The 22,131-nt window shown below is 40.5% G+C and overlaps 1 protein-coding gene across 1 annotated transcript; it reads right to left on the reverse strand.

The window, feature by feature from the left end:
- Nucleotides 5,442-21,758, reverse strand: COPB1 (coatomer protein complex subunit beta 1). The gene is made up of 22 exons (XM_021403411.1): nucleotides 21,598-21,758; nucleotides 19,315-19,466; nucleotides 18,324-18,553; nucleotides 17,439-17,608; nucleotides 16,657-16,771; nucleotides 15,900-15,992; nucleotides 15,425-15,562; nucleotides 14,361-14,480; nucleotides 13,838-13,945; nucleotides 13,598-13,744; nucleotides 13,220-13,365; nucleotides 12,179-12,275; nucleotides 11,583-11,743; nucleotides 10,775-10,895; nucleotides 10,164-10,391; nucleotides 9,823-10,002; nucleotides 8,536-8,680; nucleotides 7,931-8,050; nucleotides 7,347-7,492; nucleotides 6,684-6,773; nucleotides 6,003-6,158; nucleotides 5,442-5,775 (listed from the first exon to the last, which is right to left on the reverse strand). The coding sequence occupies exons 2-22, from the start codon at nucleotides 19,403-19,405 to the stop codon at nucleotides 5,716-5,718; spliced, it is 2,862 nt and encodes a 953-aa protein (XP_021259086.1). The 5' UTR covers nucleotides 19,406-19,466; nucleotides 21,598-21,758; the 3' UTR covers nucleotides 5,442-5,715.

Raw genomic sequence — 22,131 nt, forward strand, 5'->3', positions numbered from 1 at the left:
AAGAGAATGCTAATAGAGTATTAAAGTTATAGAATCATAGAACCATTTGAGTTGGAAGGGACCCTTTGAGGCCATCTAGTCCAACTCCCTGCTGTGAACAGGGACATCTGCAGTTCCATCAGGTTGCTCAGGTACGAGCCTTTGAAAACGTGGCTGCCCCAATTGCAAACCATGGTAATTTCCAGGAAAACTGGTAATACAGAAATACGTTTGTAACGCAAAAAGTGGAAGTTAAGATTTGCAGCTTTAGTATTTATGTGCTTTAACACATATAACATGGGAAACTTTATGCTTCCAGAAGCATAAGTATTTGTTCGGGCTTGTATCTTCATGCTGTACAATAACACAGGAGGAATTAGCTGGAACAAACACAATTCCTGATTTTTCAGTTAATTAGCAAACGCATACCAGAGTCTCACATGATCCGTATTTTCCATAAATAATATGCTGAGCTGATTAACTGATAAATGTCTTCATCTGCTGTCAGCATCTGCATGCTGGGAGAACAGGTTTCTCTGGCATCCCATACCTCTCTCCAAGTGACAGTGTTTCTACGGCAACGTTCACATTTATTAAGGCTGGATATAGGATCACTGCTGAACTCGTACGCCTGAAGTGTAAGTGAGAACAGGCGTAGGAAAAAACACCTGTTCTGACTTACGGAGTAGGCATACAGACCCTGCAGTAATTATATCCCCTGTTAGAGATGGATTAACATAGCATCACACGCTTTAAAATACAAGCATGGAAGCACTGACAGGCCAAACACCTCAAGGTTTGACTAGCTCATTTTCTTGCATCTCGTCTTACCAGCCTTCCATGGTGGTATCTCCGCATAACACCGCACCAATGAAGTGCGCTGTTCCAAATGGCAGTTTTCAGATATTAGAATATTGTAAGCAAGCAAAGACATTGCTTAAGAGCTAATAGATCATTGCCTGGAGCGTAGTTCCCATCTGGAGCAAGGATGAGCTGCCTTATGTTGAGTGGCATCCTACAGACAGGCGTGAAAGCGTGGCAGAACGTCCAGAGCAGGCACCACTGAATGGGACAGAGTGACACAGGCAATGGCTGAAGTGAACCTTGGGCACCAACTTGGAGATCCAAAAAGAATTCGCTACTCAATGGCATGTGCTTCTGCACACGAACAACTCTTTCATGTGTATCAGCACAGCTGAAATTGGCTCACTAAAACCGTGGAGTTCAATAGATATTGGAAAGGATGACAGATTTAATCTGAAAAACAATTAAAAGCAGAGATACGGGTGCCTACGCAACACATCGTGTTGGTTTCGGACAGTGCATGACAGCTGCAGATGCTGCTAACATTAAATATTTAAACTGAAAAGAGAAAACCATGAAGGTCATGGGGAATCTCATTCAGAGCAAAGTTTCTCCACGTTATTAAAATATTTATGTATTTTCCTGTAATAAATGTACAGCTTTAGGACAAGTCTGTGATCATCATTCTTTACTCCTGTGTCTGAAGATGAATGACAGTGAAGTTTTTCTGAAAGATCGGAATAAGAACTCATTACTGCATTTTGAAATTCAAATAATTTGCAATAACAGAATGGCTCTCTAGCCTTCCTAAACACACAAAGCTGATAGCATTTCCAAACCTCAGAAACAATTAACAAATGTAACAGCATTCTTACAACTCTTGCATGGTATTATAAGGCCTTGGAATAAGCAGAGATTTTTAATGGAAAAATGCTGATATGGCCAAGTGGGGTAAAGCACCAGATCTCAGACCAGAGATTATAGGGAGGACTTGAAACGTCAAACCTGAACCACAGTGTGAATAAGACGTAGGAGCAGCAAGATCCATTAACTCCGCTATTGCACTGAGATCGGGACAGCAACAGACTGACTTTGTTGTGCTTCCCCTAAATGAAATTCCAGTGAAAGAAGGAAAAAAAAGAGATACGCAAGGCACACCCTGGGGATTTTATACCTATGTGAATAAGTGGTTTTGCCATCATCAAAATTCATAGAACTCAATTACAAGAAGTTTACCACCTATAGCTATAAAAAACTGTAGGGCTCTTTTCAAACATCGCTAGCAACTCTACATTCTCTTCTTGGTGATTATGGATGGTTCTGATGAAACATGCCGCAGCGATGCAAACAAAAGCAACGGGTTAGATTGACAAGCTGTAAAATACGCTGGGAGAAATGAAAACAGAGCAGTATCAGAAATACCTTGTGAACTACACCGAATATTTGTGGCCTCAAACAGTAAGTTGCCTAGATCAGTATTACAAATATACAGGCAAAGGCATGGTTAGAATTCTTTGTGTTTTGTCAGTATCCCTCTCCTGATGAACTCATCGCTCTGACTTTCAGACAGGAGACCCTCCCTCGGCCAGCTGTACGCAGCCAATCCATCCCGTTGCGCTTCAGTAAAGCACAATCTCTAGAGACAAGCCAGCAGTGAAACAGATGCAGCACGTTAGTAAGACGAGCTGCCAACACCAGAGCGCATCGGTTATGCATCGCTAGGCAACCCAAAAACACACACAGAAACCCACCCCACTGGAAGGAACCATGAGGGTGGGCCGAAGTTACACAGCATCTTTTGTATGACCAAACCTGCAGATCTCCATTACTTCCCAGGTCTCTGCTAATGCTTTTCAACCAATGCTCTGTTTCTTATCACTTGTGAGACAGCACCCTCTGCTGTAACAATACGTGAAGACCTGATGAACCATACAAATGCTTTACCCGGGGTCGGGGTGCAGCTGACAGTGACACTGACAGACTGTCAACTCAGTGGAGCAAACGCCCCCTACGTGAGGACTCACATTTATCCTACAGAACCTATTCAATAGCCGTAATAAAAGTATATTCTCCTATGGCCCAATTTCCTTTTGCCCTATTTTGCACTATTACCCACCTTCATGTTCTGTTAGGATGACCCCTTCCTCTCCCAGATAAGAGAGTTGCCTATACCACGCCTGTCACTATGTAGACATTCCAGCTTGCCATCTACCACCAAAATACTCAGAAATACAAATCCTTACTGAGCCCTAATAATCACAGAATCACTACCATTGGAAAGACCATTAGGACTACCCAGTCCAACCTCCAGCTCATCCCCACCACGCACACTAACCATGTCCCTCAGTGCTACATCTACATGGCTCTTGAGCACCCCCAGGGAGGTGACTCCATCATCTCCCCAGGCAGCCTGTGCCAGTGCCTCACCACTCCAGCTGTCACAAGTACAGCTGTGAGCAGAGACAAGTAAGCTGAGCACACCAGTCTGCTCAAAAGCAGCTGAACACCAGTGGGTCACCCTTCTGTAATTCTGTCTCTGTACAAAGACAGAAAATCTTTGCCTCTCTCCAGGGCACAAAAGCTATTCTAAGGAGATGCTCTCAACCAAAACCAATCTATAATTTGAGTAATTGAGCAAAATCTTAGCCCATACACAAATGGATATATCTAAAAAGGAGAGTTTCATTCTAAAGTATAGATAGGAAACAAGCATCTAACTTTAAAGTGTTCAAGCTACTGAAAAAAAAATGCACACCACCCTGTACAAGATCCATTCTGCAAGAGAGCCATTGAAATGTGACAAGATGGAAAAGGAATCCTGAAGTCTCTACAGCTTATTCTGAACAGGTGTCTTCTTGTCCTTGTGTAAAGTCCTGATGGCAAAATACATCCTAACCCAAGTTACATTATTTGACCCTTGTGGTAGATTTATGAGTCATGTTCAAAGATAGTTTTCTGCTCTCCAAACAGGACTGCAGATCGTGAAGCAGGACTTAGATAACAGATACCGGAAATCATTCTCCATCTTCAAAAACATCCTTCCTTGGCTGTGGTCAGCAACCCTATCTCATCATGCCAGGCTAAGTGCAGCTGTTATTACCATCTCTGCTAGCATACCGCTAATCGCAGTCTCTTCACAGAGACGAAACCATTCACTGCAGTACCAGGACTTCCTTCTGTCTTGGTTTGGCTTTAAATGGGTGGCAAATAAAATATCCCTCTTTCCCGGCCCATGAAAAGCAGCTTACTCACAAACACAGTTTCCCAGGGTAGCACACGCAACATATTTCTATACTTTTCTTCTCCCCTTCCCCCCCAAATTCTGAAGTACTAAGCAAGTAAGATCATATTCTGATTATCCCTACTATTTCCTTGTGATTCTGGCATAACTTCACAGGAGGCAACACAACGTCTCCTGAGTTCCCACTGCTGTGAGATCATGCAGAGACACAACCTCATTATCAAGGCAGATCTGCATATTCAGAGCTTTAGCTCCTGCTGGTACCACGCGACGCGTGAGTTGGAGCTTTCATTAAAAAGCGTAACGTCAGAACCCAAAAGGCATTTCAAAGCAGGCAAAGCTCACTCAAGTCACCCAATGAAATCATATTGCATTACCTTGCTGACTTGCTTTCTCTAACATTTACTGGAGCTGGATAGCACCTGGTAGGGCAGATAAAGTTCTTGGAAGTCAAATCACCACTGCACTCAATGGCAACAGTATCTACTACCTTTATCTAAGACATATACTATCGTGGTTGTAGGTCTTGCGATGAGCATATTCAGTGCTCACAGAACTGCACAAGGGAAGTCAGAGCCTCCTGAAATGACATTCAGTTGTCTTCTTTGCTCAGAGATTAAGTCACGGCAACAGTCTCTTATCTATAAAGACCTTTATCTTACTGCATATAAGAAGTGAGTGTACCTGTAAGAAAATAGTAAAACAAGCCGTAGCTTCTGGAAGTCACGTATTTCAAATTCAGCCTTAAGAGGTGTACAGACTTGTCTGTATCATTAGTATGTACACCATGGTACACTAACGTAAACTTCAGTACTGGCTGCTGGACACAGAACAATTTCCATGGCTTGAAAATAACCACTGTCAGCTGGCTTCTATTATTTTGTGATTTTTATGTAGTAGGAATCCAGAATTGTGCAGCTGCATCAGTGCTCATATATACAAACTAGTTGGCAAAAAGTACTGGGAAGAGCAGACAATGAAACAGTTATACGAGTGCTACTCCCTAGCATTTTTGCACTGTACAATGGCACAGAGAATGTTACGTTACCTGTGATGATAATGATGTTTCAAATGAATTTCCACAAACTAACCAAGTTTAAGGTTCCACCATTTGCTGGAAATAATAGCCAAATTTTGACATTGTCCTTTTCTGATGGCATAACCTTTTCACTGCCAAGTGATCACATTATTAAACCAGCCATCTAGAAAATACAGACTTTGATTTAATTGCCAAATGTGTATTCTTGTAGATACACCAGAGTATCAACTGTCACAAACACATTCACACAATTTGGGCCTAGTCATTACTTTAAATACCTGCAAAAACCTGCAAAAACCAAGCAGCACTTTCTCAGAGCATTAAAATACCCCGCCAGAAATTAAGTACTAAGCAAATTTATCATTGAGAGACAAAACACTAGAGGCATGATTTGTTTATTGTACTGTGAGCATCAGTATATATTAGAGACAAAGAAAACACGACTTCCAGGACAACGAAAAAAACCTGGAGATTTAAAGTTTTGCTCAGTAACAATCATGGAGAACCTGTAAGTTGTCTGCTGGAATGCTTTCAGCTCAAAAGCTTGGCTTCTACAATTACAGAACACTCAAGAATATACGATGTTCTGGATCCCAAAAGCCACGTATCTAAAGTTAAATTGTGAAAGACCCGAAAAGATATTATGTAAAATTTATAAACTTGTTTTCTTCTGGGACAGATTGATCTTATCTCCAAGACTCAGGGCCATTCCCTGTAAGGAAAAGAAAGAAGACGTTCATGATGCTGGTACTTCAATAAAATCACTTTACCCATACTAAAAGGAAGTTCCATATGCAGGATTCTAAGTAATTAGCAGCATAGGAATCAAAGTATATCTAACATCCCCCCAAAGCTGCAAGTTTTTTTTTTTTTTAAGAGTGCTTGTTACATTTTCTTAAAAACAAGAAGAAATGGTGCTCCAAGTGGAAGTCACATTACCTGACTCTTTGCACGGATTCGTATGTGACCAGTGACAGGGGCTTCTGGTCCAAGATGAATTGGCTTTTCAATGCTGACATTTGCAAGTGCATCTTCTCCAAATATGGAACGTGCATAAAGATTGGCTGCCATAAAGCCACAATAACCCGAAAGTGCCTACAGAAATGACAGGAACTCATGAGAAAGGCCAAAACCCTACAAACACGCTCTTGTTCACCTTAGGTATAGTTTTGTTTTAGCTACAGTCAACGTATTAGTTATTAGCTGTTATACATACACTGTATCTTAATAGCTAATAACTACTCTATATATTTCACCATACAGCAAAAAGGACACGTGGTCAAAAGGAAAGTTAACTTTGATGCAGAAGAAAGGATCTTTGAGCTACTGAAAAAAGCTGTATGAAAAGAGAGAGTCCCATCAGAGCTACTACAAATTACAACAGACGTGAATCTTCTTCTCACTGAAGAAGAAACAGTAAAAGTGATGAAATGACACAGAATCTGTTAACAATTAGCTTTTCACTCATTTCAGAGCATTAAGAACTTTGGTTATGTATATTATTTTGTACTTTTAACGAGCATTTCTAATAATATGCATAACAAGTGCTGAACAAATTGAACAAAAAGAGCACGTGAAGAAAAAGGGTGTCACAAAAGAGTCTACAGGCAAATAGCTCACCTTCTCCGGAGTGAGGCATTTCATATTGGTTGACTTCAGTATGTGCTGCAAGTATTCATTTAGATCAATGATGTTTGTATTCACTGTAACCTTTACAAAGAGGAAAAGAAAAAGGACGGTTACTTTAATTAGCGTATCAGGCACTTCCAAAACCAGCCCTTCTGCAGTGCTCAATAAAAAAGACTGCCACCATATTTCTCCTTGAGGAGCAACACATTCAGAGAGAGAGTTGCATGCCACGTTACGTACTGGAATAATACAAAAACTACCTCCTGCCATCCACTCACTCAGGGGTAGAAACTCCCATTTTATTATTATAGTCTCTAAAACATATTAGGTGTATATGTTGCTCAGTTAAGTACACAGGGCCAACATCCAACGTGTTTTATCAACTTGATAGATTCTTTAAAAAACCCAAGCCACTTGCTATGTTTGAAGATAACCAGTGGCACCTATTTCTGCACAGACACACAGACAATAGATACAGCTAGTGTTATCTGGTGTTAAACACAATGTAAGGAAGAATCATTTGTAACACAAGCATCTGAACGAGGTTTATATCACATGAGATAATGTTGATATAATGAGTTAGTGTAGAACAGGAAAGAGAATGACAAGTTATCCAACAAGAAGCCAAAATAACATACAGAAAGTAAAACTAACTTTGTTTTCCCACTCAAATTCTGCCCACATCTGTCTGAACTCTGCATCCGTACAAGAGGCTGGCTGGATATAATCCATAATGTCAATGTGAATATCACTGAGAACCACGCAGTTTCTGTCGCTGGCAGCTCCAGAGACATCATACACTGCAATATGAAATACAAACCACATTAATGCTTAGAGAAGCGATTCTGCAATAAGTAAAGAGTATCCAATTACCGTCTATCAGTTAACAGCTCGGCTGTGTTGATCTCTACCCTTTTCAGGTGCTTTCCTCAAGCTGCCACAGAACTCTGAGACAGGTGCACTGGTTTTTCAGGCACGACTGCCTAAACTCATTTTCAGTTCAGAGACTGGGGTTCAATTATCATGCTGACAATCACTCTGAAGGTAGCGTGCTCCACCAGGATTTTTTAATTAAAATTTTTTTTTCAGAAAGATCATCACAAAATATTCATACAATGCAAATCATTTCATTTCCTTTTCCAGCACAAAGTGTTGGGTTTTACTTATTTATTTTTGAGCCCATTGAGCACTTAAGAAATTCCCCACACAGTATTTTGCACACGCAACTGTTCACTTACCTATATTACCAAAAATGATTCCATTTTCTGTTGAAGCAACTTTGACGTTAGCTTTTATGTTCGCAAAGTCATGCGGAGCAAGTGTCAAAGGAGATGGTTTTTCTACAAGTTTCAAGTCACCTGTTTAAACAAATTTGGGGGATGGTGTCAGAGAATGTTACCAGTGCACAACAGTTCAGCTTTTGGAACGTTTACTTTCAATTACAATGCCTACAGAGCTGCACTGCATTCCTTTATTTGTTATTTTTACATTAAAAGCTTCAGTTAAAATATTAGTGTACTAATTCAAAGGATACCAAAAACAAATGGAAACGTTGACTTAAATGGGCTTTGGATTAAGCTTGATATTAATTTTAACAAGCAGAAAACTGTCACTTCTACCTTGCACTTTAATCACAGCCAACATCATAATGCCTAACGCTACTGTCCTGTGCCTCAAAAACAAAGTTCAACGTTCTGTACTGTATGCACTGAGCTATCTAAGAACAGGTCAAAGTATCATCTCGATTTTGAATATAATCGTTACCTTCCCTAATCCACAAGCAAGAAATTTTAAGACTCCCTACTTCTACCAAACAGTGGCAATGCCCAGCAGTGCTCCTCACCCAGCGTGGCCAGCTCCAGCGTGCAGTTCTGCAGAGTATCGCTGGTCTGGTTTACCACAAGCACATCCAGAACAATGTCGTACTGGTTGACATGGACGTAAGCTTCTGCATAAACAGGGTCTGAGAAGCCCGTCAGTTGCGTAACCTGTAAAGGAAAAGAATTTAACGTATTTTTCTCATAAACCATTTCAAAATAGGAAGTCATGACAAACAATGTCAAAGCAATAAACTACAACTGAATCCACTGGTCTTCAATATGATCCTCCGAATCAAACAGAAAAGGCATGTAAAGAGGTTGGAATTTCACATAACTATCCTTCTAGAAAGAGAAAAAAACAGCACTTCAGCCAAATATCACAAGTTTAGTCTAGAAAATATTTAAAAGTGACATTCTGGAAAACCAAAGTTCGTATTTCTCACATCAACTTTCCAAAATTAACCAATTCTGATGACTTATAGCAACATCACCGTGATTCTCGGTATTATTTACACAAATGCATTTCAAAATCCATCCTTTTCTCAGCTGTCCCTTTGCATACATACTACAATTTATAACACCTTTACAGATGGAACATATTCTGAACTGAATTCATATAAGATCCCAAAACATTAGCTAAAATGCTCTATTATTTTTAAAAAGATTAGAACGACAAATAGTGACTTCAAAAGTAACTAAAAAAAAACCACAGGCTTTAAGAATAGAAGTCTGTTTTCCTAACTAGAGTTCAAGAAGCGTTTGGACAACGTTCTCTGAGATAGGGTTTGATTTTTGGGTGGTTCTCTGCAGAGCCAGGGGTTGAGCTCAATGATCCTCATGGGTCCCTTCCAACTCGGGATATTTTATGAGTTTATGATTCTCTTTGGACGTACTCTGCCAGTTATAATAACCAGCAGCAAAAGAAGACAAATTGAAACAAGATGCACTACACTTGTCAATAAGATATGGCAGAAAAGGAAAGAAAGAGGTCCTTAACTTCTGACATCCCTGCTCTTCACAGTGAACCTCACTGGGCTCTTCAAAGCACCACATAATATAAATTTCTTTCCTGCATGCCACCAGCTTAGCGCTCTGAGTCTCCTTATCACTCTTCTTTTTTCATGATAGGGGAGTAATAAAGCACAATAAAGGTTTTTTCCTCTTTCTTTTCCCCTAATCAACAAATACATTGGTCTTTCTAATCAATCAGCATAGCCTGATTCATTAGTTCCAGTATGCATCTCCCATAGTTGATTCTACACATGAGCAGCACAAAGTGCATATAATGAAAAGACTGACTATTAGATTACCTTATTAAGCTTGGATGCAAGAGGATCAGCAGCCTCTTTCCTCTGTGTGTTTCCCATTGCTGCAAGAAGGCTGAGCTGAAACTGGTCTTCCTTTGAGCTCATTTCATTTTTAGCAGTAAGTTGCATGAAGGAAATGGGATCATCCGGCTGAACCGTCACATTCCTCTTCTCCGACTCCTTCTGCAGAAAAAAAAACATAATTAATTCCCTCACTTAGCACAGAACACATAACGGCTGAATAGGACACAGTCAAATGGAGACATTTCTGGGACCTGCTTGGATGTGAACGTCGTTGGAAAAAAATTCCAAGTGTTTATGATTACACATTCATAATATCTCACCTTCTGGGAAAGTTTCTCCTCTTCTAGCTTGGCTGACAGCATATGAGAGAGGGACTGTCTGCATTCTTTGTTGAAAATATCATTCATGAGTGGAGAACATTCTGACAAAACTTTCAGACACAAGGAAATACGATCCACGTCGTCATCTGTAATCGGCTTCTTGGGAAGAGAAGACTTTCCCAAATGGAGGATAGTGGCCATCAGCAGCATAGCTTCAGCAATAAAGGACTGAGAAGGAAGACAAAGGAAACAGAATGAAAGGTTACTGCATTTTTAAAAAGCTTTACAGAAATGCTTATTTCTGGTGCAAATTAATCAAACTCATAGAAATCTCTTGATAATTTTTTTTGTATTTGTCAAGAAACAAAGCAACAAGAGTTAAGAGACTGTTTAGATACGGTGGCTGGAAAGCAGCAAGCCCTATTTGTGACCCAAATTATCATTATACAACCCTGTAACTGGCATTTGACTCAGGACTTAATCCATTTTATAGCTGCTTAAAAATCCACTGAACAAAAAGAAAAAAAGCAAACTCCACCAGCAAACAAAAAAACCCAACCCACCAACCAGCTCTTCTTTGCAACTCCAGTGAAAGCACAAAGATGACTTACGTTTTGTTTCTTCTTTTCCTGAACTAGTGACACATATCGTAAAGCAATCTTAGTTAAAGTAGTAGCGAGGGAAGCTGCGACAAAGAAATCTCCATCAAGCAGGAATCCTCGCAGTGGAGGTCTACAAAGACAGGCAGTCATCAGAAAACTAGTTCAGAAGACAATTTTAAAAATACTTATCTTTATACATTAGCATCCATATTGCAGGGAAAACAAGGTCGAAAGTCTCAATCCCCTCCCGCCCCAAAACATTTTTTTTTCCAGATACACAAACAAGGCTTACAGCCCATTCCACACACAGTGGTGTGAAAGATGTGGATAATTAATGGATAACTTCTACCATGAATATGGTTTGTCACAGCACTGAGGTGACAACGATCAGCTAAGAGAAGATAGCCCATCTGCAGTAACTAACAAATCATAGCAATTGTTTTAGCTACCAATGATACGAAATATAGCAGAGATCAAAGAGAGCAGGGCGATATTAATAAAAAAGAAAACTCTTGTTCTAAAGACAACATCTCATATCTAATTAAAACCATAACAGAACTTCAGGTATACATTATAAAAATATATATATATATATCTAGAATTTAGGATACCATAATTAATAATGTCCTATTTGACACGCAGTAAGTTTTGATTACAAACCTTTACCAATTTGGTAAATTCTCAACAGGTATCATCTACTTGAGATAATATCTTAAAAACAGTAAATCACCTCAACCACTCAACTCTCCACGAGAGGGAAGATCACTTAAAAAAAAAATAATAAAATTTACTAGGTCTACTAAGAAATCTTAAATACCTGTCCTCTTCCTTTTTGGTGGGCCGGGAACTACTCAGAGCACTCTGTGTTGCATAAGTACCCATCTCTGTCACCAGTTTCTGGACAGGACCCACAGTCACCTCTTCTTCAGGTTTTAGTTCACCAGCTTCCTTCTTGATTTCAGATTCTACAATTGGGATCTAAACACAAACAGGTAGATGTTCACGTGGATACGGAAACAGAAGCCTGCTATAGCCATGCATAAAGCTCATGACATTGCACACAGCATCTTAGAGCCCCCCACATTTCAAGGACTATTCATTTGTTAGTGGATACAGCTACTGTAATCATATGTTCAAGTCGCCATAATTTTCTGAAACAAGGAATTTTTCATCTACTGTCCTAAATCTGAAGCATTCAAATATTTATTCTCAGTATATGCCAGTTGCTACTTAGAAATAATTTAATATGGAATGCAAAATCTAGCTTTTACTTTCAGTTTCTTGCACACAGAACATTACATGACAGTTGCTCAAAACCTTGCTGCATTTTAATTGATTGTTTTGTGCTTTTTCTTAGCACAATGCGTGTAATAAGTTCAACAACAAAAAGCCAGAGTAACAAAATAAACATACCTCTCCAAGTGATCTGCGAACTTCTGTCATTACACTTTGTATATCCTCCTTTGTGCTGCAATATTCTCCAAGGATCCATAAAGCTCCTCGATAAATCCTAAAATAAGAACAGTAATTTAATCATGCTTTAATGATAAATTAGCATCAAGGGTAGCTATTCATGGCCAGCCTTGACAAATTCAAGGGGATGTGAGGGACAGGAAGCAAGTTTGACGTAGAACATTCATCCTTTCAGCCTCAATAAACTAATGAACAAGTATACAAAATAAGATTTCTTCTCTGCTATTGTTTTATTCCACCTATGCTAAACTTGATATTTATGAAATCACATTGCATTAAGATCATAAACAACTTCACAGCACGTTAACGAAGTCAGCTGTAATTTCCCCAACTACCTGAGACAAACTAACTTCTCCTTCACATAGGAGAAATGAGAAAACAAAAGGTTGAATGAAGATTAAAGGAAAAAAAAAAGCAGGGTTGGGCTTATTTGTTACTACATGGCATAATGATGGAGCCAAGGACTCAGGATATCTGGTGTATTAGAAGAATGGAAAGAGGTGTCTTGATACTGAAAAGTTCCCCTCGTATGACTGATCCACCAGAATGCCAAGTTTTGGGCGCTTTTCACGTACTAAGATGCTTTACAGATTCTTAAGACTTCTTGTTTTTTGACAAATGTACAAGTTTTTCCAGCTTCCTGGAAGTGCAAATTCCTGCTGCAATACTCCCTTAGTAGTTCTGTTTTAACAAGTGTATCACTTTGATGTTGGCCTTCAACAACGTCATCCTCTAACAAATAGAAACACAATTCATAATTGCATCATAAAAACAAATTTGAATCGATCTTCACTCAACGTAAGCAGCACTCAATCTATCTGATACAAAGAAGCAATACGGAAACCATCTCCCTATGGTCATCTACTTCCTGCACCTTCTGTGTGCATGGGCTGCAAGGCTTCTGGTACATACATAATGACAATACACATTCAGTGCAAGTGAGCCACACGGTTCTAGTTTGATATGATATCTGAGACTCACTTGACAGATTTAATAGCGTGAAAGACTTCAAGCATCTTCTCAACAATAAGAGGTCTGAGGTTATCAAATCGCTGGATTGCTTCCCGCACAAATTCCAGGACGTCAGCAGCTGCAGCCTCATTATTATCACTAAGGAACTCCATCAGCTAGCACAACGTGGGGAACATTAACACAAAGAACAAAAAAGTTAAGTATGTATAACTGTACTTCTACATTCAGATGCAGGTATTTCTTTAGCAATGAAAATCGGTCTGACTTAGCGTAAAACCACTTTTAGAAATCCCTTAGCCTCACTTATTCTTTTACGCAGGTGGCTAGTAAGGATTTTGGTACAGCTAGGACAAAATGTAATGACAATGTAATTAAACATTTCCATACCACTGGAATAACATTTGCAGCCATATCTGGAAACCGAACACTACAGGAATGCAGTGTACGAACAAGCAGCTGTCTGTATTTGTCAGTATCCTCATGCTCTGTCACATTATTAGTCTTAATCACTTCTTTCTTCAGAACAATCACAAGCTGCAGAAAAGATCAAATAAAATTGAGGGAAGTCACGTATTTTTCTGGAGAATAAAAACGCATGTTATGAGAGACGTGAAATATATCTCTTACCTCCTCCACATTTCTTGAAGAAACCAGATCCAGAGCCAGCTGAAGGGTTTTTTTGCGCACTTCTAGATCTGGGGTACTCAATACTCTGAGGATGTCCATAACTAGATCCTGAGACAATTAAAAATAAATAAATAAATAACTGCTTTTTTGCTTCAAATTACTCCATCCTCAGTTCTAATTTTAGGTCCCTGGTGATTTTCAAAGATCTTGTGGACACAGAATATATAATGTAGTGACAAACGTGCAACATATCCTACTGATTACGAAATTCAGCGCTCATTTCATCCATTCTAACACTTCTCAGGCAAGCTACCAAGCCTTACAATCGTGGTAATGTTTACCATTGTTATTGCAGGCAATAGAAGCAACAAGCTTAAATGTAAAACACCATCCAGATGTTTTCAACAGATGTATCAACAGAAGGTTTAAATTTCAGAAGGGCATTTTTCACTATAACACCTGAAAATTTACAGGGAAGGAAAATCATTCAGAAAGGCTCATACAAAAAAGAGAGCTTACATACCTGCAACACTCGCTCATGGGAGGGATGCTCCTTTAACTCAACCAACCGATCCAAAACGATCAATTTCACATTATTATCACTTTCTTTAATAATCAAATCTATGTAGCACTGGGCAGCTGCCTAAAAGAAAAAGGATCAAAAACATTTATGTAAGTAACAAAGAAGGGAACTAAGCAAATTTTGGAGAGAACTTCAGGAAAAGACAGCTTCTACTTTATTATTAAAGCAACAACTCAGTGAGTTGGCACAGAAATTAACCTGAGAACAGTTTAAACTTTCTGATGAACTGTAAAGATGATTCCACCTCTTTGTTACACTAATGACACAGGAAGGTGCACAGCTTTCAATACGCAGACTTGATTTCAAATTCAAGCAAAACCATACATTTCCTCGCATGCTTTGAGTCAAATCTTAAGTACACAACAGGATATAAACATTAATTTAAAATAGCTGACAGTGTTAGCATATCTAGATATGGTTTCAATGACAGCTTCTCCATACAATACTTGTACTAAGGAAAATGAGTATACTAAATCAAGAATGTACACCTGATCTTTTGAAGCTTCTACTTACAATGTTTATACTCTTATTCTAGACTGGTATATTCTATTTTTGAACAGAATTTAGAAATTTAGTGTTGATTCAACACTACAAAGATAAATAGGAACATGAGGTCAAGCAATAATCAACGCAAATCTTCAAAGCTTTGTGTTTCCACTTTGAGAAAGAACAATATTTAACAGTAAAGAAAGTAACTGAATCTCTGCAAAACTTTGATATTTGTTGCCTTTGCTAAGAATGTCAAGTAAACTGCAGGTTAATACCAACTACTGTAATAAATTGCACAGTATTCAAGCCTGTCCATCATCAAGCGGCATGAAGTCCACTACCCTCTGCAAAATACAGTCCTAGTCTCTTCTGACCAATTTTAAGAGAGGTTTTACGACAGTTTTACACGTGAAGTGTCAAAAAACATATTTTGCTGAAGCCTTCAGACTTCCAAAGTACAAGGTATCGCAGTGCACCAATAGCTACTAGAATGTCTGGAAATATCACGGCTATACCTTGATTGCAGTTGGTGCACTGGAGAGCGTAACTAACGTTCCTGCAGCTTCATATTTCACTGCAGGACTCGATGACTGCAGCAGGTTGTAGATGCAGCGAATAAAGCGAGCTCTCTCTGATGGATTCGCATGACAGACCTACAGACAAAGAACAATGCAGAATTGGTTTATAAAGAAAAACACAAAAATAGCAACCATGCAGTTTAGCTCCTCATCTATCCTACCACAGGGAGAAAATTAAGCAAAAGGTGACAACCTTTTCTGGGCGTAACAAGTGTCATTCACAGTTGCAAAAATCTACTTAAAAAAGCTGTTAAAACACTTTAACTGAAAACCGCGTGCAATACTAGGAAGTCTTTCTACAAATGGCTAAACTGCCCCTTCCAGCTGTGTTCTAACTGTTCTACAAAGGGGTCTCATAGAACCTAAACTGTACATCTATTTTTAAATGTATCACCATACATTTTCCTTTTACCTTATAAATCAGTTCAACAATAACCAACTGTAGTATGTCACCGAAAGTCTGGACTTGGTCAATACAAGTACTCAAATAATCCAACGCTCGATCCTAAACAAATAAAAGGGAAATCATTCCAAGTTATTCCGGAGTTCTCAGCTACATCATAAAATAGAGCACATTTTAAAAATCACAGAATCGTAGAATCACCAAGGTTGGGAAAGACCTCTAAGATCATCCAGTCCAACGGCCCACCTCTCACCAATATCACCAATCAGAACAAAACTACACAAAGTCAACTTTTTAACTTGAAGCTTAAAAGAAATTATGAAAAAAGATTAAAGCTGAAAAGCAAATTAATAAATTCTGTCTACACATGGCAAAAATGAGACAAGCCTAATGTTAATCAGGCACAAAATTCAATTGCCAGTATAGCAATGAACAGAATTTGCCATTTCTTTCTCATAAAACTACAAAAGCTATAAAACAATAGGTAATGGAGGTCTTCTCAATCCAGTAAGGCTCACATGACAAAACTAATTATAGTTTTCAGCAACAATGTAGGCCTTCTTCAAATGCAGCAACTGTGCTTTAAAATGAAGACAGCGCTGAAGACCTAATTTATTTGCAGTTAACAAATACTCCACAAATGATGTACAGCTGTCACATACAGGTTTTTTTCCCATATGTTTACACTTCTAACAAACTACAGGCTAGTTACCTAGGACACTTTCAAATATTTACTCCAAATGAGTTTGGGGGCAAGTATCCTTACCTGATCTGCATGAATTAACATCATAAATGCATTTCTTTTGCAGCTTGCATCCTTCTCATTCACCAAGAAATCGTGGATCAGTTCAGGAGCATCAGGTATAAGATGTTCAAAATTTCTTTTAAAAAAAATCATAATTAAAAAACTAGTGATAAGGGGCAGAGCATACAGCTTAACTGCATATCCTACACAAATATGTACAGAAATTCAGAAAGCACGTAACAGCGACGTATAGCTTTTGTGTAGTTATTTGAAACTAAACAGAATCAGTGAGCATAAAAATTGTCTGCTATTATGACAGCTAAAATGTTACTCAATGAATGATTTCAGTTTAATAGGAACACTTGGTTACAGTGTTTAGATAAAAAAAAAAAAAGCAAATGTTCAGTATGTAAATGGAGTAGAGGAACAATGTCTTACTTCAAATATGTTTATATACACATACTCCTGTAAAGATTCTTCTCTGTTTGTATTAGTGGACAACAATTACTGCTAATGAAGCACGGATAACTAAGAAAGGCATTTGTCCTTACAAATTAACCTGTGATATAGGAATCTCAGTCACAGCTGTGATAGCAAGAGCAGTACCTTCCACTTTTCCAAAGAAGATCTTTACAGGAGGAAAAAGCAAACAAAAAAACCCATCCCACACCAACCTTCTGCTCCTCCCTGCTCCCAGAAATTAACAGCGATTGATACATATTTATGAGGTCTCCAAAGCCACCCGAGCCACCAAACATAGCCTTGGTCTGCTGCATCCACTTTAAAAAGTTTCTGGCATTTACCTATAGATGGTGTAAATTGCGAGAACCGCATTTCTGCGCACGTAGCTGTGACGATGCTCTAGGCACGCACGGATGGCTGGCATCAAAGGCTCCAGCAGTTCTGCTTCTTTCAGCTTACAAAGAAAACGAAGTGTAGAGCCTCGGATAAACTCATTTGGGTGCTGAAGATCCTACAATCAACAGGAAGCATATTTGAACGTCAGATGCTACAGTTTAACTGCTAAGTTCAGGTGAATGCACTTGCTAGCCTCTTCCCACACTAAATTTTTCAGTGGAGCAAGTTCCAAAAGTCTACGAGGACACTTCATTGTGTTTTCATAAAAGAATCTTCTCAAAACATTGGTCTCACGAAATTTAAAAAGAGCACTTCTGTGTAATAAAACTTGCAAGGCCTAAGTTTCTTCTGCTGCACTGCTCGTGTTGTACGTGACTACTAAGGCTGTAAAAGCCCACCCTGCAGGCATTCCAGCACAGTGACTACTAACCTCTACTATGTGTTAGTTCATTTGCTTGCAGTCTATTCCCACAGAAATTGAAGGATTATCTTTGTGAAGGAGCATCCTAAATACACTGCAATGAAGATACACCAAATATAGCATCTACTTTTATTGACCCATAGCGTGTCCAAAGAGAATATGGAGGTGGTAATGAGGTCAGCCCTCATTTTTGAGGTTCTCTGACTTGGAAAGATTGAGCAGTAAATGTTTAATTGTAACGGGAAATGTGACGATTCCGTAGTAGTCGGTCTGCTGGTTACCTACAATTTAGCCAGCTCTGAAGCATTAAGACAAAACGGTTTGGAAGGAAATGGAGAGCATAAGATATTTCATACATTCTACATAACCGAAAATGAGAAAATAGGCAATAAAATAAGCAAGAAGCTACCTTTCTGTATGCATCACAGACAAGGATCATTTCCTGCAGAAGCCTGCCATCTGGAGTGGTCTTCGGCACTATCTCCCAGAAGACAAGCAGCAGCTTTTTGATGGTATGATCTTGGAGAGGCAGCACAAAACGTATAATGGTCATCAGAAGCCCAGGTAGTTTTTCACCATTCAGAATCATAATAATTACTTTCTTCAAGGCCTCTGTCTTCAACTTGACGTCTCCTTTTTCTAGAGTGGATAGAAAATTCAAGAAAGTGAATCGTGGTTATTGTGTAACTAGAAAGGCTAACATGCCAGAATTTAATAGAACAGCTGTTTTCTGGTCAAAAGATACAACCTCCCCCTGAAGGAGTGCAATATACCAATACACCAACTCAATAAAATCCACTCCCTCACTTGTAAGAGCATAAAGATGAAGCAAGAGATATTTAAAGAATAAGCCTAGAGTTTAGACTTATTTCTAGGATCAACGTATTGGAATTAAATGAATTCAATAGACTGCATCACTGCTTCAGTGCTTTCAAACAGCATTTCAAATCAGAATACTCCAATGCACTGTCATGTTACAGTCATTTCTCTGCTGTTTCACTGCTTTTAAACCATCTTACACACCAGGATACCATGAGGCACTATAGTGTTACACTGACAATGCCACTTCTGCAAGAAGTGCACAGAACAGTGAGTGACATAACTTTCATTAACTAAGTGTGTCCGGACCTCAACGTGTATTACTTCGCACAAAGACCGAAACTGATGTCAAAGTTCTGCTCAGAATTTGGACAAAAAGTCACCTAAGATAAATATCATGAAACTTCTCAAACAGAGCAAGCAGAAGAATTTACACATCTCAAAAATGAACAGAATGAAATAAACGCTGATTTGCCCGAGTTTATAAAATGCAAACAATATTCTAGCAAAAGTGTAAGGAGACTATGCAGGAATAATTCAGGTATGATGGATGATCCTTCAAAACAGGGCCCATTACTTGCCTAAGTCATTTTTTAAGCTAATTTCAGACGGTGGTTCTGAATCCATCGGGACATTGATTAACGTGTAGCACACGTTCTCCGCGGCAGTCATGGCTCCTGGTTACAAATGTTTTCTCAGTGGAAGACTTATTTCGATACAAGTAGCAGACAACCTAAAAAACAAGCAAACAAAACCATCCCTGAGTTAACAGACTTTACCAACAAACAACATAAAAATGTTATTGTACCAGACTTAGTGATTTGTAGAGACTGCTGGATTTCTTGAGAAGCCACATTCGAAAGACCTTCCAATTTTACAAAACAACGAAGAGCATGAAATTTCCCAAAGGAAAATACAACCCAAAAGCGAAAAATCTTTCCAGTACTTCAGGGCATGGCTACAGATGATGGAAGTACACAGATATTTGGCTGCCACTGAACAGATGCAGCAGCTCTTCCCTTGCCTACTCATCCCTCTGATCCCTGCTACATTCTCACTACCTTCCTTGTGCCTCTCCAGGTGAACTGGCCCAAACTGCAAAGCCAGCTGAAAGCATCTCAGCGAAAGAAAAGGGGAATGGAAGAGCTTTCTTCCAGTTTAACAAGCTGAATCAGCCTGCAAGGGAGCTATGATAATGGGCACAAGATCTAAGAATGGAAACTAAGGATGGCAGAACAGAAGAAAGTGGGATGGAGAGGAAAGCAGGACCGCTCTTTTACCTACCAACAACAACCAGACCTGCCCAACTCTACTCTTTAGTTGTTCCTATAGACCGATGAGTAAAGTCAGTATTTACACAGAGGAAAAGTTACCTGAGGGTTACAGATCCATCAAAGCTGCAATTCAGATAAAAAAAGTTCAATCCTAATTTTTCTGTTTCTTCCTAATATCATTGATGCCTAGGATCAAACCAAATTTACTATTCTGTTTCTTAAATAATTGAAAAATGCTCCAGTTTCAGCTTGCTCAGTTAATGCTATGACACCATACTGATGAGCACAGCAAACTTAGTTTCTATTACACGTCCAAAACCGTATTTTCTAAACATGTGTAGAAAAATGACCGTGCTGTCATTGCAATGAATTTTCCTGAAGTCTTACACTAAGCTTAACAAATCTTTGAAAGAAGACAGTTCTTTAAAACATGGTACTATGCATCAGTCTGTTAATACACAGTGCAAAAGCACACACTTGTTTAATGTTCCACGACCATACCTCCAGGACAGAGCTGTCAGCGACGTGCCAAGTGAAAAAGCTACTGTCTGGGGACACCAGTTCTGACCTCACATCGCCTCTTGAGCTGTGCTGACACAACTTTTGAGATGCAAACTCTGTAAATCCTCCACTCCTGCTTTATTTTTGAAGCAGTAATTTGAGCGAACAACATCCCAAACCCAAACATTCGTTTCCAGCTCGGTGAGCCTGGGAAGAAGCACTGCTCTACAAGGAGCTCTGACAGACGTCGGGGCAAAGAGGGACGCGGAGCTGTGGCATCTGAATGAATGAATGAAACTAACTGTGGATCCAAAGTCCCTTTTTTTCTGTCAAATGGGCACCTACAGAACCTTAGGCTGAGCAGGAAGTCATGCTGCCTTAGGCTGTATCCTTCTTCTACATAAGAAAACAACAAAATATAAGCAGTACCGAAAAAAACAGTTGAAAGAAAAATTCCAATACAACACCAGTTACTTTTTGTTATGAAATTTCTGTATTTTTATGGCTTCAATTCTTCAAGTTATTGACCATATGCAGAAAAAAACCCCAACAACACCTGCGTTCTTCCCTTTGAAACAGTTTCTGCGCAAGAGGGTGGGAGAGACGGCAGATTTCAACACCGTGCAGCCAGCACCTTCAACTCCAGGAGGAAGCGAAGCAGGCCTGTACAAAATCCAGCTCACACAAAGACCTCAACTGCAAAAACTCCCTCAGACCCACAGCAGAACGACTCTGTAACACGGCAACGCGGCCTGAGCTGACACAGCAGCGAAGCGCCCGGCCACGGCCGCTCCCCGCGCAGCCCCTCCGGCCAGGCACCCCGCAGCCGAGAGCCCTCAGGCACCATTTTGTTTCGCACCACCCGGCTCATTTCAGTCGGGACCGCTAGCAGCCGGCCCACAGAGCCTTCCCTCAGCCCGACGCCCCGCTCCCCGTACAGCAGCGGCCGCCGAGGCACGGCAAGGAGGAGGCCGGCGGCGGCCCCGCCGTGCCCCCCCACTCCCGTCTCCCGTCCCCCGCCCCAGGCCCGCCCGGGGTACAGCGGGGAAGTGGGGTCCCCGCGGGGTGTGGCGCTGCGGAGCTCCGCACCGTGACTCGGCGGTGCTCGGAGCGGCGGCCCGCTGGGGTCGGACACGGTGGGTCGGGGCCGGGCCCGCTGCGCTCTGCCCGCGGCGCTCCCGCTCCGGCGATGGCTGACGTGGAGCCGCTCCCTCCCGGACACCTCGGTGCTACGGCGGCCGCGATGGGGCACGCCTCCTCCGTGCAGCAGAACGCGAGAGGGGGCGGTGCCGCCGGCGGCGCTGCCGCGTGGCCACCAAGGGCGGGGCGAGGGTGAGGTGCCACGAGGACGGCATCACGTGAGCCGCGGGGGCGGGCCTTCCGGCTCTGACGTCAGCGCCCCGCGAAAAGCGGCGCGCGCTTCCTCTCCCAACACCGCAGTAGTTCTGTTCCAGCCCCCGCTCCCCTCCCCTCCCCTCCCGGGATCCCAAAGCCACGGCACGTTCTTGGAACGTGATTTACTTCCGCTTGCCCTTACATGCTAAAGACAGTAGGCAGCCCATTAAAAAACACTAGCCTGTGCTGTTTAGAAAAACGGCAACCCCTTCCTTGACAGAAAAAACC

This window comes from Numida meleagris, chromosome 6 (genome assembly GCF_002078875.1).
Source record: "Numida meleagris isolate 19003 breed g44 Domestic line chromosome 6, NumMel1.0, whole genome shotgun sequence".
In the NCBI taxonomy this organism is placed as follows: domain Eukaryota; kingdom Metazoa; phylum Chordata; class Aves; order Galliformes; family Numididae; genus Numida; species Numida meleagris.